The 16267-nt window shown below is 43.3% G+C and overlaps 1 protein-coding gene and 1 long non-coding RNA gene across 2 annotated transcripts; one reads left to right on the top strand and one right to left on the bottom strand.

Annotated features, from left to right (window-relative positions):
• The first annotated feature begins 7587 nt into the window (after nucleotides 1–7587).
• Nucleotides 7588–7968, top strand: LOC124266926. Its single transcript, XR_006895899.1, has 2 exons — nucleotides 7588–7716; nucleotides 7770–7968. It is a non-coding gene; the product is annotated as an uncharacterized LOC124266926 (long non-coding RNA).
• Nucleotides 7969–8651: 683 nt separating this feature from the next.
• LOC124266925 (mediator of RNA polymerase II transcription subunit 8-like) lies at nucleotides 8652–16262 on the bottom strand. Its single transcript, XM_046701775.1, is given in 8 exon segments — nucleotides 8652–8931; nucleotides 10700–10873; nucleotides 11928–12012; nucleotides 12856–12903; nucleotides 12906–12998; nucleotides 13683–13827; nucleotides 14722–14840; nucleotides 16148–16262. Coding segments are annotated over 8 exon segments (750 nt in total). The 5' UTR covers nucleotides 16154–16262; the 3' UTR covers nucleotides 8652–8851.
• Between the last annotated feature and the right edge of the window lie 5 nt (nucleotides 16263–16267).

Genomic DNA, 16267 nt, shown 5'->3' with positions numbered 1-16267 from the left:
CACCACATTCCTCTCAATAATACTAAGTTTACTATCAGCCCTCAGGGAAAATACCATATAATTTATTCCAAAAATCTTTTACATATTTAGATTACAATATTAAATTAAAAAGTTTGATTGAATTAATGCATTAAATCGACTCTTGCGCCCTCTACTGGCCAAACATTATTTCAAGCGAACCCCATAGAGGTTTGTCCCTTGGAGTGCTCTTTATGAATATCATACGCACGTGTGATTGAAACCAGTTTGGAAAACACTGACAACACCGCGTGCGACAGTTTTCGATGGACGGAGCAATTGTTTACATTCCATACATGGCAAGTGTTTTCTGTTTGACTTGAAGTTTCAATTATCAATTTTAGGCAAGTCAAAAGGGATAATAAGTCTTTTATTGCATCAATAGGAAGATAAAGTGAGTGCATATGCCCCTATATATATAATAGGCCAAAATATTGTCGAAAAAGTGTGACATTGTGCTTTAAATGAGTCAAAAGGCTTATAACTTGTTCTTCACAAACCCAGTGATGGGCTAGGATGCCTGGGATTGTCCTTCAGGGATAGGATGTTTTCTCGTCCACTACAAAAAAAACTGAAAGGAGACATCCTGCATGTCCAGTGAAAAATGTAATTTTTAAACTTATCCTATCTCACGACTTGCACATCTCTCTCTTGCTTCGACTTTTAGTGGAACAACTGTAAACTTTTTTCCATAGGCCTCCTTGTCCATTCGCCCGTGCACTCCATGCTGCTCTCCTTAATTAGCTTCCTAGTTCCTAATAAAGCTTGCAGCATGCTCCACTAACTGCCCAAGTGACTACCTTGAATGATCATTCTCTTTCTTGTCGAATTATTCATCCCTCGACCCTCACTCGTCTTGCAGTGACTGTATTGGACCATGTAACTGGAACAAACGATGTGGCAAGTGTAATTCACTAAAAGATGAGGATTTTAAGGCCTACCTTCGTGTTTGCCCCTGGAGAATCGCCGATAGGGACAGGAAATCAACAGAATCTGATCCCACTCCTGCCAAGCGTATCAAGTTACAGCAACAGAAAATCGTACCTTCACACAAGAGAGCGACTTCTGTGGTTCAAGAGGATTTTATGGGCGCTTCATCTTACTTATCTGAGGACGTTCGGCACCTGTTACATACGCATCAATCACCTCCTTCCATAGCGTCAGATCACTTGCGGGTGGTTGTGATCGATAATTCTTCGTTGCCTGTCCCATCTACACTACCAGGGGATCTTCGATCGAAGCTATCATCATCCAGATCAGTGGTACATATACCCTCGACTGTCTCAGTTTGTTTGGAGCCTGGCCAACCGTGTTCAACCAGCCAACTGTCTCCCAACAGTTCATTGAACCGGACGGAGCTGGCTACAACAGCGTCGCCGGGGGACGTTCATCATGAATCAACACTTCAGGTTTCGTCACCTAATCGCCGATCCAGATCGCCACATCATTCTTGATCACAACAACGATCTAGATCACTTCACGATCCAGATCACCATCACAAGCCCGATCTAGATCACCGTGCCGATCAAGATCACCGGATCGATCCAGATCACCTAACCGATCCAGATCACCAAACGGGTCCAGATCACAACTGCGAATCAGATCACCGGACAGATCCAGATCACCGAACCGATCCAGATCACAACATCAAAGTAGATAATCGGACCGATTCAGATCACCTAATGGATCCAGATCACATCGAAGTAGATCGCCAGACCGATCCAGATCACCAGACCGATCCAGATCACCGAACCAACCGATCCAGATCACAACATCAAAGTAGATCACCTAACCGATCCAGATCACCAAATCAAGCCAGATCGCAACTGCAAACCAGATCACCTTATAGATCCAGATCACGATCACAGTTTCCAGTTAGTGCATCGAATCGATCTAGATCACTTTACAAATCCAGATCATCTTACCAACCCAGGTCACCTACGATCTAGATCACCTTACAGAGCCATTGTCCAATCGGGATCACAGTACAGATCCACATCTCACGGCCGATCCTATTCAGATGGTCGAACCAGAGGTCCAATCAGAACCAGATCACCAACCAGAACTACAGCGACCCGGACTAGTTCTTCATATTATTCCGGATCACCTAGCCATACTACATTAATGGGTACAACAAGGACTGGTCGACTCGGGAGTCAGTATAATGTGTCTGAGTTGGGTATTCATGCTTCACTGCGGCATGGTATCTCAGTGGGCTAGCACTATAAAACCAGCTTAAGGCTGGGCTAGTACAAGCAGCCGCACACATACACACGCATGCACGTCGCCATATGAGCGAAATATTCTCAAGCACGACATTAAACCCAATTTCACCTCACCTCACCTCATAAATTTGCCTTGCCAACTGAACATTTAAATCTCAGAATTTTATTCATTGTAGGACAAAAGTTGTTTAACAAACGATCATACATTCAAATCGCTTTTATTTGTTTGTATTACAAGGGGGTGAGCGCAGTAGATGGAACAGTGAAACAAATGCACGTGTGGTTCGTGATGAGCGTTAACTTAGACCAACTCTACTTGTTCTCTGTGTTTCATTTAATGTGCACACACACTTGTAATACAAACCAATACAAGCGATTTGAATCTATGATCGTTTGTTAAACAACTTTTATCCTAAGTTGAATAAAATTCTGAGATTTAAATGGTCAGTTGGCAAGGTAAAATTATGAGGATTCACAATCTTAATTCCATTTTATTCGATTTACTTTTTTGTTTAAATTGACATTCATCGGTACGTTTACAATGCAAACAGACTAGAAATGATGGTTTCAAGAGCCTGAAACGAATTAAGGACGGATTCTCTGCTCCCAGATATAATCCTTCTACCTTTCATGTCCACGGCCTAACAAAAATCTCTACAGCTCCAACAGTTGATGAGGATATTGGAACCCTGTGTGGCAAACGAGCTGCTTCGCCCTACCTTATTGAGGACCGAGAGTTGGCTCACATGGATTCAGCCGTGAGAAAGACTTTGCCATCTATTAGTTGCGTGATTGCAGCAGTCGACGCTGTTAACACTGCTCTGGAACATACTTACTTTGATCAAGACGCTTACATCCGAGGATGCATGACTTTAGCTCTGGACCAGTTCCAAATTATCCAGGATCAGTTGTCTCATTTTTTTGGGCTACACTCATGCCAGTTGCCGACGTGGACCCCTTAACATCTCTTCATGGGAGGAGAAATTTAAAACAGAACTGTTTCACCAACCTTATTTACTGACTCCCTCTTCAATGGTAGCATCCAAGAAGTATGTAATAAAGTTGATAAAGAAAGCCACTTTCAAGTCTCGATTGAACTGTTAAAGATACAAAAGTCACAGCTCCAGGACACATTAAAACAGCGTCAAACTGCACAGTTCACCCCTACCAATCCGGATTTACGCAATCTTTTTCGTGGCGCATCCACTCAAGGCCGTGGCAGAGGAAACAGATCTGGCCGTGGTGGTTCCTCCCGTCGCCCCCCAGGACCAACTCTGGCCCAGGGACCAGCGCCGGGAAGCTGTGACGGCTTGAGACAATCGCACGCCTGGGACCTCCCGCCCCAGTCGTTCCGATTTACAACACTCCGGTAGGCAGGTGATTGCAGATCTTCGCCCCGAAGTGGACCATCCTCAAAGATCCGTATGTCACCAACCTGCTACTTCACGGCTATCAGCTACCCGTTATTGGCAGTCAACCTCTGACGTCGCATCTGGCTCATCCCTCATATCCTGTGGACCAGCTTCAGACTCTGCAATCCACAATAGGTACGCTATTAAACAAACTCGCGATAGAGCTCCTAGGTCCATCGCCCGTCACTCCAGGATTCTACTCCCCCATCTTCTTGGTTCCAAAGAAAAATTCCAACTAACTCTGGCACATCTTCAATATGAAGTTGTTCAATGCCCGATTCCTGCTTCCACCACCTCACTTTAGGATGGTGTCGATCAACCTTTTACACACCATCCTGAAGAAGGGAGACTTCCTCATCAGCCTAGATCTTCACGTTCCGATACATCCAGAACACCGGAAGTACCTTCGCGTCGTGTTCAACAGGAATCACTACCAATGGAAAAGTCCTACCATTTGGAATTTCCACAGCCCCGTGGCTTTTTACCTGAATTACCAAGCCTCCACTTTCAAGGGAAAGCTACATACTTAGTAGATGATTGCATCCAGGCTCAACAGGATCCGATCGTATTGCTTCGCCATATTCGCTACAGTTCACCACCACGCTGCTCAGACAGTTAGGTGGCTGTTGAACATCGCAAAATCGGAACTAATACTGACTCAGAAACTCCAATTCATCGGAGCACTGTTCAACACTCGTCAGGGGATGATGTTCGTACCTCACGACAGGTGGATCAAGATTCAGCAATGCATTCCTCCAGCGCTGTCTCAGGCGAGAACCTTACGACAGTGGCAGGAGCTACGGGGCCTTCTGACGTCAGCTCAAGCCTTAACATACAGAGGCCAGCTCCATCTTTGGCCGATACAGCGATTTCTACGCCCGTACCTTCAGGCCGACAACCCCAAGGAACTAATTTGCCCTCCAGAACCACTTCGTCCAGTCCTTCAATGGTGGCTCGGCGAACGGAATGTTTGCGCCAGAGTCTCTATGATGCCCTTTGCACCGACTCGTCACCTATTCGTCAATGCATCCCTCATGGGTTGGGGAGCTCACTTCCTCGACCACCAAGTCGCCAGGCTGTGGTCAACCGACGAACGGTTACTTCATATAAACGAGCTGGAATTCAAGGTGGTAATTCAAGCCATCTCACATTGGGCAACAGAGCTTCAATCAACCAGTCTGTTGATCCAATCAGACAATTCGACAGTGGTTTGGTATATAAATCATCTAGCCTCGGCAAATCTGCTACAATGGGCGATCAGGTTCTTCCATCTCAGCGACTCACTCAACATCGTAGCCAGAGCCAGACACATTCCCGGGGTTAAAAATGTGATCGCCGATGCCTTGTCCGGATCCAACCGACCGTCCCCGACAGAGTGGAACTTACTGCCCCAGATCTTTCAGTCGATGATCTACCCGTTATCACGGCCTCAAATAGATCTGTTCGCCACAAGGTTCAACAACCAACTTCCAAAGTTCGTATCACCAATCCCAGACTCCTTGGCGTGGGACCTCGACGCGTTGGCAATATCATGGGAGGGTCTCAATGCCTATGCGTTCCCCCCTCCAGCTCTGCTACCAAAAGTAATACAGAAACTGTTGGCCACCAGCAACATACTACTGCTTTTGGTCGCACCCTTCTGGCCAGCGAGAAGTTGGTTCGTCAACCTAAGAAGCCTGGCAGAGCCAAACCCAGTACCGCTTCCCAACCGGGATGACCTACTTCTTCACCCTCACTTGGAACTGCACCATGGGTCACCTCAGACCCTCAATCTACATGTTTGGCGCATCTTCAGAGGTCTCTCACAGCTAAGGGCTACTCTCGCCGAGTAGCCACAGCTATCACTTCAGCTCATCGTACTTCGACCCGTTCCTTGTACGACAATTGGAAGAAGTTTGAACACTATTGCAAGCTTAGGGGAATTGCATCTCCCACTTCCACCTCGGCTCAGGTCGTTGCTGAGTTTCTCCAGCATTTCCGCACTACTAAGAAATTCAAGGGTACTACGTTGGCTACCTACTTAGCCGCCATTAACTCGGTTTTGGCTAACACCACGGGCACGAAGATTTCCACTGTTCTCGAGTTGCAGGGTCTACTACGCTCCTATAGACTCTCTGACCAGTCCAGGAAGTTCAGACCTCCGGCCTGGGATCTGTCCGTCGTCCTTCGTCATATGATTTCTACATATTATGAACCTTTAGAAGACAAGGACTTCGAACAAGTGACATTCAAGACATTCTTCCTGGTAGCTTTGGCTACCGCTGCTCGTATATCTGAACTGCATGCGCTTGATGTCAATCGGGTGCGGTTTGAGCGGAAGAAGCATGGCAAGGCTTTCCTTGGTCTCCGCTGGGACTTCATTGCGAAAAACCAACTGCCAGGGCAACCGGACCGGATGTTTACCATTCCCCCGTTGTCCACCATTCTTGGGCCTGATGACAATGAAGATTTGACACTCTGCCCTGTTAAGGCTTTACACGTTTACCATGCTGCCTCCAAGGATCGTCGACGGCTACGGAAGCGCCTCTTCATACCCTTGTCTAACGCTTCAAGAACATTAGCCTTCTGGATGCGTGCCACGATCCTGCGAGCCTACACCTTTGCAGGGTTGCCTCCTCCAGCCGCTTCCAATCCTCATGAGACTCGTGCACTAGCGTCAACGATGGCCCTCCTTAGCAACTGCTCATTTAACCGCTATCATGGATGTCCAGGGACTACACCAGTTCGGACCTCTTGTACTGGCTCAGCAGCTTACATCGGCCCAACAACGCAGATGAGGGACGGTTCCGCATTCGCGTTATTACTTCCTTGTATATACTGAATAAAAGTTGAACTGGATCTCAACCTTTTTTCTCATTATTTGGGTTTAAGAACTACTTCACTGGGCCTCCATACCAAGGCATCGGAATACGGCCACCTAGCGCGGCCCTACGGACCTGAGGCACAATCAGTATGACGTTGCAGAGGTGTTCGACATTCACGCTTACTGACCTCTACTCCATGGAGCAATTACGTCAGTGAAGTGTGACACTCCCGAATTCCAGTGGATTTCGTTGCGTTCTGCCTCCAAAGTTGCCGGGCACATCCTTTGACTAAGCTTAGGCAAAGGAGTGAGGGTCAATTTGATGCTGCCCGGAACTGAATGTTAAACCTTGGAGATGCCGAGTTGTGTTTCTCTTTCACTCGCCTAGGTCGGTGTCTGGGGGGCCTTCTTGAAGCAGGGGCTGGCCCGATTCTAGTCGCAAGACTTTAATTATGGGGATACCTTGTAAATCGTGCCGAGTTGCGTCCCTTGTCTTGTACAAGGTTGCGGCCGAACACCACATCACTCGGGAGCACCCATCTCCCTGGGAGTCATTGTGCTTAGTAAGCTAAGGGGTTCCGGAGAACCCACTACAAGCATACGAGTTGCGTGCATGCGTAACAGGCCTCCCTAGTACATCGCTATCTACGGTTGTCATCAGTCCACACAGCTCCAAGACCAGCTGTTCGCACTGTCCAGACAGAAGGGTAATCTGCGGCCCGCCGTCCAACCGTGGGAAAGTGCAAGTCGTGAGAAAGGATAAGTTTAAATTTGGAAATTAATTTATATTTATATACTTATCCTATCCTACACGATGGATGCCCGCCCGGCCTCCCCACTACTTAGATTACAACGTTGGCTCCAAGATGAGAATGATCATTCAAGGTAGTCACTTGGGCAATTAGTGGAGCATGCTGCAAGTTTTATTAGGAACTAGGAAGCTAATTAAGGAGAGCAGCATGGAGTGCACGGGCGAATGGACAAGGAGGCCTATGGAAAAAAGTTTACAGTCGTTCCACTAAAAGTAGAAGCAAGAGAGAGAGGTGCAAGTCGTGAGATAGGATAAGTATATAAATATACAATTTATATTAAAATTTCCAAATTGTGAAGACACAATCATGTTAATTAACTACGAACACTCATATAGGAATAAACTGTTTAATTCCACACACACTCAAAAAGATACTCACAAAATTCGCTCACAATACTTTCGACAATCACACATCGAAATGAATAAATGAGATAAGGACATAATCCAGTCGCTCACAATACTATCGACAATCACACATTGAAATGAATAAATGAGATAAGGACATAATCCAGTCACGAGTCGAGATATGATTCACAGTGTGTGTGGAGACATGAGCACATGTTAGACATCATTTGCACAGTTCCTGAAAGATGAATCCAGGATTCTAACCACAGCTGTTGTAGAAAGCAAATCCCACTGAAAAATAAGTATTCTATAATAAACCTTTTTTTTCTCCATAAAAAGAATGAAACTGAAAAATATCCTCTGATGCTGCCTTCTTGTCATGAATGTCACATGGCTTTAAGTTGTGACCGGATGTCTTCTGATCGATGAATCTTGCAGACATTGAAACTTGACCTGAGTCCAGTACAACACTGTTACATGACTTGACTTCTCCTCCACACTGAATCACGACCTTATGTTGCCTGCTGATGGATGAATCTCCCGTCACACTGAATCACGACCGTATGTTGTCTGCTGATGGATGAATCTCCCGTCACACTGAATCACGACCGTATGTTGTCTGCTGATGGATGAATCTCCCGTCACACTGAATCACGACCGTATGTTGCCTGCTGATGGATGAATCTCCCGTCACACTGAATCACGACCTTATGTTGCCTGCTGATGGATGAATCTCCCGTCACACTGAATCACGACCGTATGTTGTCTGCTGATGGATGAATCTCCCGTCACACTGAATCACGACCGTATGTTGTCTGCTGATGGATGAATCTCCCGTCACACTGAATCACGACCTTATGTTGCCTGCTGATGGATGAATCTCCCGTCACACTGAATCACGACCGTATGTTGTCTGCTGATGGATGAATCTCCCGTCACACTGAATCACGACCGTCGATGTTGCCTGCTGATGGATGAATCTCCGTCACACTGAATCACGACCGTGATGTTGTCTGCTGATGGATGAACTGTCACACTGAATCACGATCGTATGTTGCCTGCTGATGGATGAATCTCCCGTCACACTGAATCACGACCGTATGTTGCCTGCTGATGGATGAATCTCCCGTCACACTGAATCACGACCTTATGTTGCCTGCTGATGGATGAATCTCCCGTCACACTGAATCACGACCTTATGTTGCCTGCTGATGGATGAATCTCCCGTCAAACTGAATCATGATCTCTGATAAGGATGCGATGTGTTAGCAGCCTTGATGTTGGTCTTTATCGCACTGGGGGCTTTTCCAAGTGAGCCTGTAATTTGACAAAACAAACATTATATTACAAGAGTCATCAGAAGATGACAAATCTCCCCGGCCCCCATAAATTTGAAAGAACAAATCAACTGACAGTTACTTAAAGCCCAACTTGATTTTTTGGGACTAGGTCCAAATTGTTTCCATGGAAATCATGAAAAAAAAAAAGCCAAAAATCTGCAAATAGCAAACGTCAAAACTTCAAGATCTGTTTGATATATATGTCAAGTCTTGTAGAAAGATATTGAATGGTTTTCGAGTTGTGATCCGGAACGAAACCAACCCCTCCCTTTTTATCCCCCCGGCATGTAATGTTGAAAAGTATTGAACGGTTTTTGAGTTATGCTCCGGAAACAAAATGACGGATGGACGGACAGATGGACGAGGCGTCGACTATATCCCTCCGCTTTACATGCCGGGGGGATAAAAAGTTGTTTAGGGACCGTTATGGCTGGTGGGATGATAATGATTTTAAGGGTGGGTCACCCATTTTGTTCTGTGGGGGTGGGTGTCCTTCTGAGGAAATTTTGAACATAAAAATATTACAAAATAATGGGAAAATGGGTGGGGGGTCATTGATTTTGTACATGAAAGGCAGGGGGTCACTTACTTTGTACTTATATTTGGGAGGGGAAGGGGGAATTCACATTGCACATGCTTCTCCATAAAAAACGACATCACCCCCACCTAGCCATAAATTATGAACAGTCCCTTAACTTCGAAACAACGGCTAGCAAGGAAAACCATGAAGAACAAGCATAAAATACATCCCTCTACCAAAAGTGGTGCAGTATATTATATTATGAGCAGGTTTCAGCTGAGAAGAGTATTCAATACATACATATTTGCGGAGGGCAGTGAATAACTATACTGGGATGTACTCTCCTGTATAAAAACCAAATACAGTCAAATCCGATGAGTAGAATCGCTGGGGACCAAGTAATAAATTCGACTTATCAATGTATTCAAGACATAGGTATGTCTAAGAGGGTAGAAAAAAAAGATGATCCAGTCCTAATTCCTCCGCCTAAGCATTTGTTTATCTAATGATTTCCATATCACTAATAGGGGTACCTTATCAGTTCCAGTCTGATTAGCACAGACAGTGATTTCTGTAAAATCTCTAATCTGCCTTTTGAACTCACCCTTCAATGGCGGAAAGGTGTGAGCCGCACTGGTTTGTTAATTGGATCAGTTTGCTACACCAATTAACTTCTCATTGACTGATTTCGGCTTATGTATACAAGATTGCTGTTGTTTGAATCTCATGGGACCAAATTTCCTTCTCGAGTCATCGTGTGTATTTATGAGACGAATTCGTGTAACCGGTATTCAAATGATGACAACTATAACAGGGAATGGTCGGGACCGACAGGTACTTCTAGTTATGCACCGGCATTCGACTCATTGGGATTTGACTGTACGTGGTGTTGCATCACAGCAAACATCGTAAGTACTTGGATGATGGCATGTCATGATAAAGTTGTCTTTTATATGTTACTACAATGATTCCCTGTTTGCGTGATTTATCAAGAAAACTCTGAAAGTTCCTAAAGCATCTTTAAAACCCATAATACGAGGATATGTACAATGAACACTTTTTACAAAACGATTAACCTGAAGACAACAGCAGATTTGTTTATGTGGTATTTCTGATGATGTGAAGACGTGTGATTGCTAGTGAACTTCTTTTATGGGAGCCACAAATTACCCCCTGGTTTAACTGAAACCACGGCATTGCAAGGGGATGACTGTAAATTTGTCACCTTGTGCCTTTTGTTGAACCTTCTGTTGCTGACCGGATGACTGTCCGGGCATGGGTGGGGTGGGTGTGGTCGGTGGGTTGGGTCGCATCCTCAGCCCTTTCCCTACCAGTGTTGCTGCGATCAGTGTGTGAGTGTCCGACTGTATTGAGGTCTGTGGCTGGGCTGTTTTTTGTACTGGAAGAAAATTGAAGTCACAAGCTAGACTGATGTTTGTTTCATAACAAGACAAACAGTCCCTTTCATATGATTACTTCAAAAACTGCTCACGTTTGAGTTTCAAAAAATCTTGTCCCCAAAGAAACACATCAATAGTTCTCATATACTGTAATATAGAAGTTGTTTATTCATAGAGTTATCCCCTTGTTCATCACACCAACTTCTAGATACCACTCAGAGAAGTTATCCTTGATGTCTATACCATTACACTACTACTAGATGCAGGCACTATAGTTATCCTTGACGTCTATACCATTACACCACTACTAGATGCAGGCACTATAGTTATCCTTGACGTCTATACCATTACACCACTACTAGATGCATGCACTATTTGACCATATAAACCTGAAGAGTGCTTCTCACTATGTATTAGACATGGCTTCTTTTCCCGGAATACCCGCATTTGAGGTGTTTGTTTGCTGCCAGGTTTTACTTTTTGTAAGTAACACCTCTTCCCAAGTTTTACTTTTTCCTTACTCTATACTAACATCAACATTCAAATTCAGATCATATGTGAGTCAAAGATCGACTTTAATGTGCAAATGTTTTCCCTAGCAGGATTGGAACCGCATCTCTTAGGTAAATAAGTGGACACTCTACCTCACGGCCACCGGGCGTACAAAGAAGCCAGGGTTAAATTATCTATTTATAGTTAGGCCTACTGTTATGTAGCTTCATTACATGATCATCTAATTATCCATCATTGACGGTTTATATGTATAATAAAGCACTCCTCGGTTATGGTTGGGAAAGTAAGCCCTCAAGGCTATGCGTCAACAAAGTCAGCGAGCCTGACCACCCAATCCCGTTTGTCGCCTCTTACGACAAGCATGGGTTACTGAAGATCAATATTCTAACCCGGACCTTCACGGGTCCTAGACATACTAAAGAAAATTGAATTTCTGAACGACTACCGAAGATATAAACAGTTAAATGGCCAGATATTCATACACAATATCTCACAACATACACTGGGTATAAACTGAATTTTTGAAAACTGTTTACTAACCTGTCTCTTTCTCCCATTCATCTCTAGCAGAGTTCAAGATGTCCAGAATATTGCTGGTGATTTTATTCAACGTGTTGAGTTGTTTCTGTGACAGGGATACAGATTATATCACACACAATGAACAACTCCTGTTTGAATCTGGACCAGACAAACCATAATGGACACAGTGGAGTTACATTGACAAACAATCAACCAAGCCATTGAACCAGACCACCCAACCAAAGTTGGTTCTTGGGAATCTATTTTTTTGGTTTTGGTTTGGTTGTTGTCAATGCCACACTCAGCAATATTCCAGCTATATGGCGGCGGTCTGTAAATAATCGAGCCTGGACCAGACAATCCAGTGATCAACAGCATGAGCATCGATCTGCGCAATTGGGAACCGATGACATGTGTCAACCAAGTCAGCGAAACTGACCACCCGATCCCGATAGTCGCCTCTTACGACAAGCATAGTCGCCTTTTATGGCAAGCACATGGGTTGCTAAAGACCTATTCTATCCCGGATCTTCACAGGTCCTATGCAGTTGGGATAAGATGACATGTGTCAACCAAGTCAGGGAGCATGACCACCCAATCCCGCCTCTTACGACAAGCATGGGTTACTGAAGACCAGTTGTAACCTGGATCTTCATGTGCGGGGAATCTATTATGATCAAGTTACCTCAAAGACATATACATTGTATAGCTGCCTTGTTGAATGGTTGAACTTTTCTGGCTGATAATCACACAAAACAGATCAACAAACATTCAGATACACATTCTAACTCTAAGCTAACTCCAAGATCAGCCATATATTTTCAGTCATTAAATTCTGTGATCACATTTTCACCGGTTCTGTGTTCCCTGTTCTGTCATTTGTGATGCTCTCCTATTTTAATAATCATGATCTAAATGCTTGATGTGATTATGTACTATGCAAACAAACCGTTGCATTTTCAGGAACCACCGAGGAGGCCTTGGCGCGCTGAGGTTGTTAATCTTCTCCTCCACCTCCGCATCAGGCTTTGTCCGCAGGTAATCAGGCACAACTTCATGATTAAAAGCCAGCACACGCTCCTCCGTCAGTTTCTGTTGACATAATCACTCTACCTACACTCACATTCCAGAATACATTGAATGATTAACATAGCCGATAAAATCGGGTAAAATATCTGGTTTGATGAAGAGAGTCAAGAAAGAAACTAACAGACTTCTATTTTTGTCAATTTTTCATGGAAGAAGGACTTGTGGAATACATTATACAGTCTCAAGAGCAACCTCCCTCAAACCCCTCATAATATTGAGCAGCAAATCAGCAAATCTCTAAATCTTTACTGTAGGTGCAACAAGGCATCTTGTATTACATACTACTCTGAAGATGTCAAAGAACGCTTCATTCTTTCCCAAACCCTCATAACAAATCACAGTCAAAACAGCAGATCTCTTAACTGAACTGCAAGTGCATATAACAAGTTATCTCAACATGTGGTATTATATACTACTCTAGAGACGTCAAAGAACACTTGATTCTTTCATACTACCCACTATTGTAGTTAATTTGCCATGTTCCTGGAACAATGTGAATTTGTCATTGGGTGTTCACCTTCTTTTGATTTTTACAACTAATTTTGGTCAGCTTTAAAAGTCAATTTGTTGTGGCATGACAGAAACCCAAGGTCAAACAGTTCATATATTGTTAGGTAACCAATTACTATTTGGACAATCATATGAGCAAAGAAAAGAATATGTAAATTGTCTAATGGGTGCCATTACTTCCAGTTCCAGGTCCCTCTCTGGGGACAGGAGTACAGGAAACAGCACATAGTTTCTCAGCGTGGTGATCTTGTCTCCCTTCAGCTGTTTCCCTAAGGAGTTCAGCTGACCAGACAGCAGAGCAAAGTTGTCCAAGACATTTGGCCTAGAACAAACATTTCATGAGAACCATATTAATAGAGACTTAAGAGCTGGTCTACTCTGATTCATCAAAAGTTCTGTCAACAGAACACGGCAACCAAAAACAAAGAAGAAATAGAGTAAATCCAACAGGTGCATGATTGATGACTTAGCTTCAACTGAATTTCAGTTCGTGTTTATTGCTTAACAGGGCACTCAGCCATGTTGCAGGTATATGGTGTCCACCTGTAAATAACAGAATCTGAACCATACAATCCAGTGATTGACATTATGAGCATGAGCAAGGTTGTCAGGGTACACTAACACATCATCAACCAAGTCAATGGGGCAGACTGACCAATTGATTACATCAACTTCTGTAACAAACATAGGGTGCTAGTGACCAATATCAATATACAGTTTAGTCAAGACTTTTGACCACACACGGTAACCGATCTTGGTAACTGGGTTTGATGCTGAAATTTTATGGAGTAGCATGTATAATGTGAATGACACCCCTAAAATTAATGTACAAAGTTAGTGACACCCCCTGCATGTCATGTATACATAAAATCAATAACACCCTGTATTACATGTGTACAAAATGATGACCCCTACCGTCCCCAAGAACAAAATGGATGACCCCTACTTAAAATCATCACCACCCTCCCTAGCCATAAATTATGAATGGTCCCTAAGACTTTAATCATCCTTTCATGTTATCATCATGATCATGGTCATATGTATCGCAGGAACCACAGAAATACAGTGGTTGAGGACAGTATTCCAATATACCACAGGAAAGATAACTCTAATTGAAGACTAAAATCTAAATGACTGATAACTAAGAATGGCTGAATTTGGAAGTGGAATAATGTGATGACCTGCTAAATACATATTGAGTCTCTCCAACCCTTACCAGCTTAGGTGGTCATACTCATGTTCAAGTTTCTGTAAGAAAGAGGAGATGGAGTTCTTCAAATCTTTCACATTTTGAATCAACACATCAACTGATGATTCAAGTTGTTTCTCTTCTTTCTGAAAAGAGAATAACAAAGAATTGAAAATATTCTGGAATATGTTTCATGAGCAGATAAGTTAGAACACATATCAAACATTATTGTCATTAGTCAGAGGCAGTTCATGAAACATTGAATTAAGAATGGTAAGGGCTTCACAGATATTCTTTGAGACATTCCAGCTTTTAAATGGACATTCAGATTAACCAAGTGAGAGTTAATAAACAAAGCAAGAAAGTCATTTCTTGTCTCAGACACAGTTCTCATGTATGCTTGAACCCTGTATCACCTCAATTGTGTTTCAAGGTTTGTCTGCACAACTATGATTGTGGGTTTTACGCGTGAGTGAGTTTGGTTTTACGCTGCTTTTAGCAATATTCCAGCAATATGACTGCGGCAGACACCAGAAATGAGCTTCACGCATTTTACCTATGAGAGGAATCAAACCCAGGTCTTTAGCGTGATGAGCAGAAGCTTTAACCACTAGCTAGGCTACCTCACTGCCCCATGGGTTTAACAAAAGTGGTTAATATCAACAGAGACCATATGCCGATATATGCATAGTCTCTAACATCAAAGACCTGCATAACATCTTTACATTACTGAAAAAAAGGGGCGCTTTCAGTTTTAGGGGTTTTCTAAGCATTACGTTCGACTTTATGGTCCTCTCCCATGTCATAAAGGTACTTTTCATTACTTGCATATCTGTTCTTTGTATTTTTAAAAAAAATTAGGTGGGGGGTACGTAAGGAACTCTAACCAATGTATACAGCATATTAGTTCATATGCATAAACTCGTATTCCAGCCAAGGCCTACATCGCACATCTTGGTATAGTGCAAAGTCGTATAGTTATATGCTGGACTAACAGCATATCTGTCACATAGTAAAGGAAAATAACTCATGGTTATTCAGAAGCATGGCTAAATCTGTGACATGAAAAGGTTAACAGTTCAGTCAAGCAAAACCACAATCTGAGACCCCAATTTAAAAAAAACCCACGTGTAACAGTGTGAACATTGATTGATTGAACGAAATATGTTCTAAGAAAGCAAGATGTTAAAGGAAATTCTTTGCATCCGAAATAGAGTGATACAATGGTTTAATATCAATAAATTCCACGACCACGTGAAAGAGACGAGTGTAGCTCACGCTTCATGGTTGTTATGTCATCATAATCCGAAGCAAAGACAATATGCAATGTTATTTGATTGATGCTGATCCGGTTTTCGCTTACGATGACGTTTCTGTTAAAAGTGATGCTGCGTGTCATGATCGGTATTTGGGCCTTAAAATGAAAGCTCTATAAGTTGAAATGCTAATTTACCTGCATAACTAGCCTGCGTGTAATCAATACTAGCAACAATACAAGAGTGGATAGCTCCAAAAGCTTTAGCAGGTGCTTGGGCAGATATAAACAGGAAGTAGTCTTTATAGCGGATAATGC

Source organism: Haliotis rubra, unplaced genomic scaffold (genome assembly GCF_003918875.1).
Source record: "Haliotis rubra isolate DU_JTF1 unplaced genomic scaffold, ASM391887v1 Scf129, whole genome shotgun sequence".
Lineage (NCBI taxonomy): Eukaryota > Metazoa > Mollusca > Gastropoda > Lepetellida > Haliotidae > Haliotis > Haliotis rubra.
This window is presented reverse-complemented; position numbering and strand designations above follow the sequence as displayed.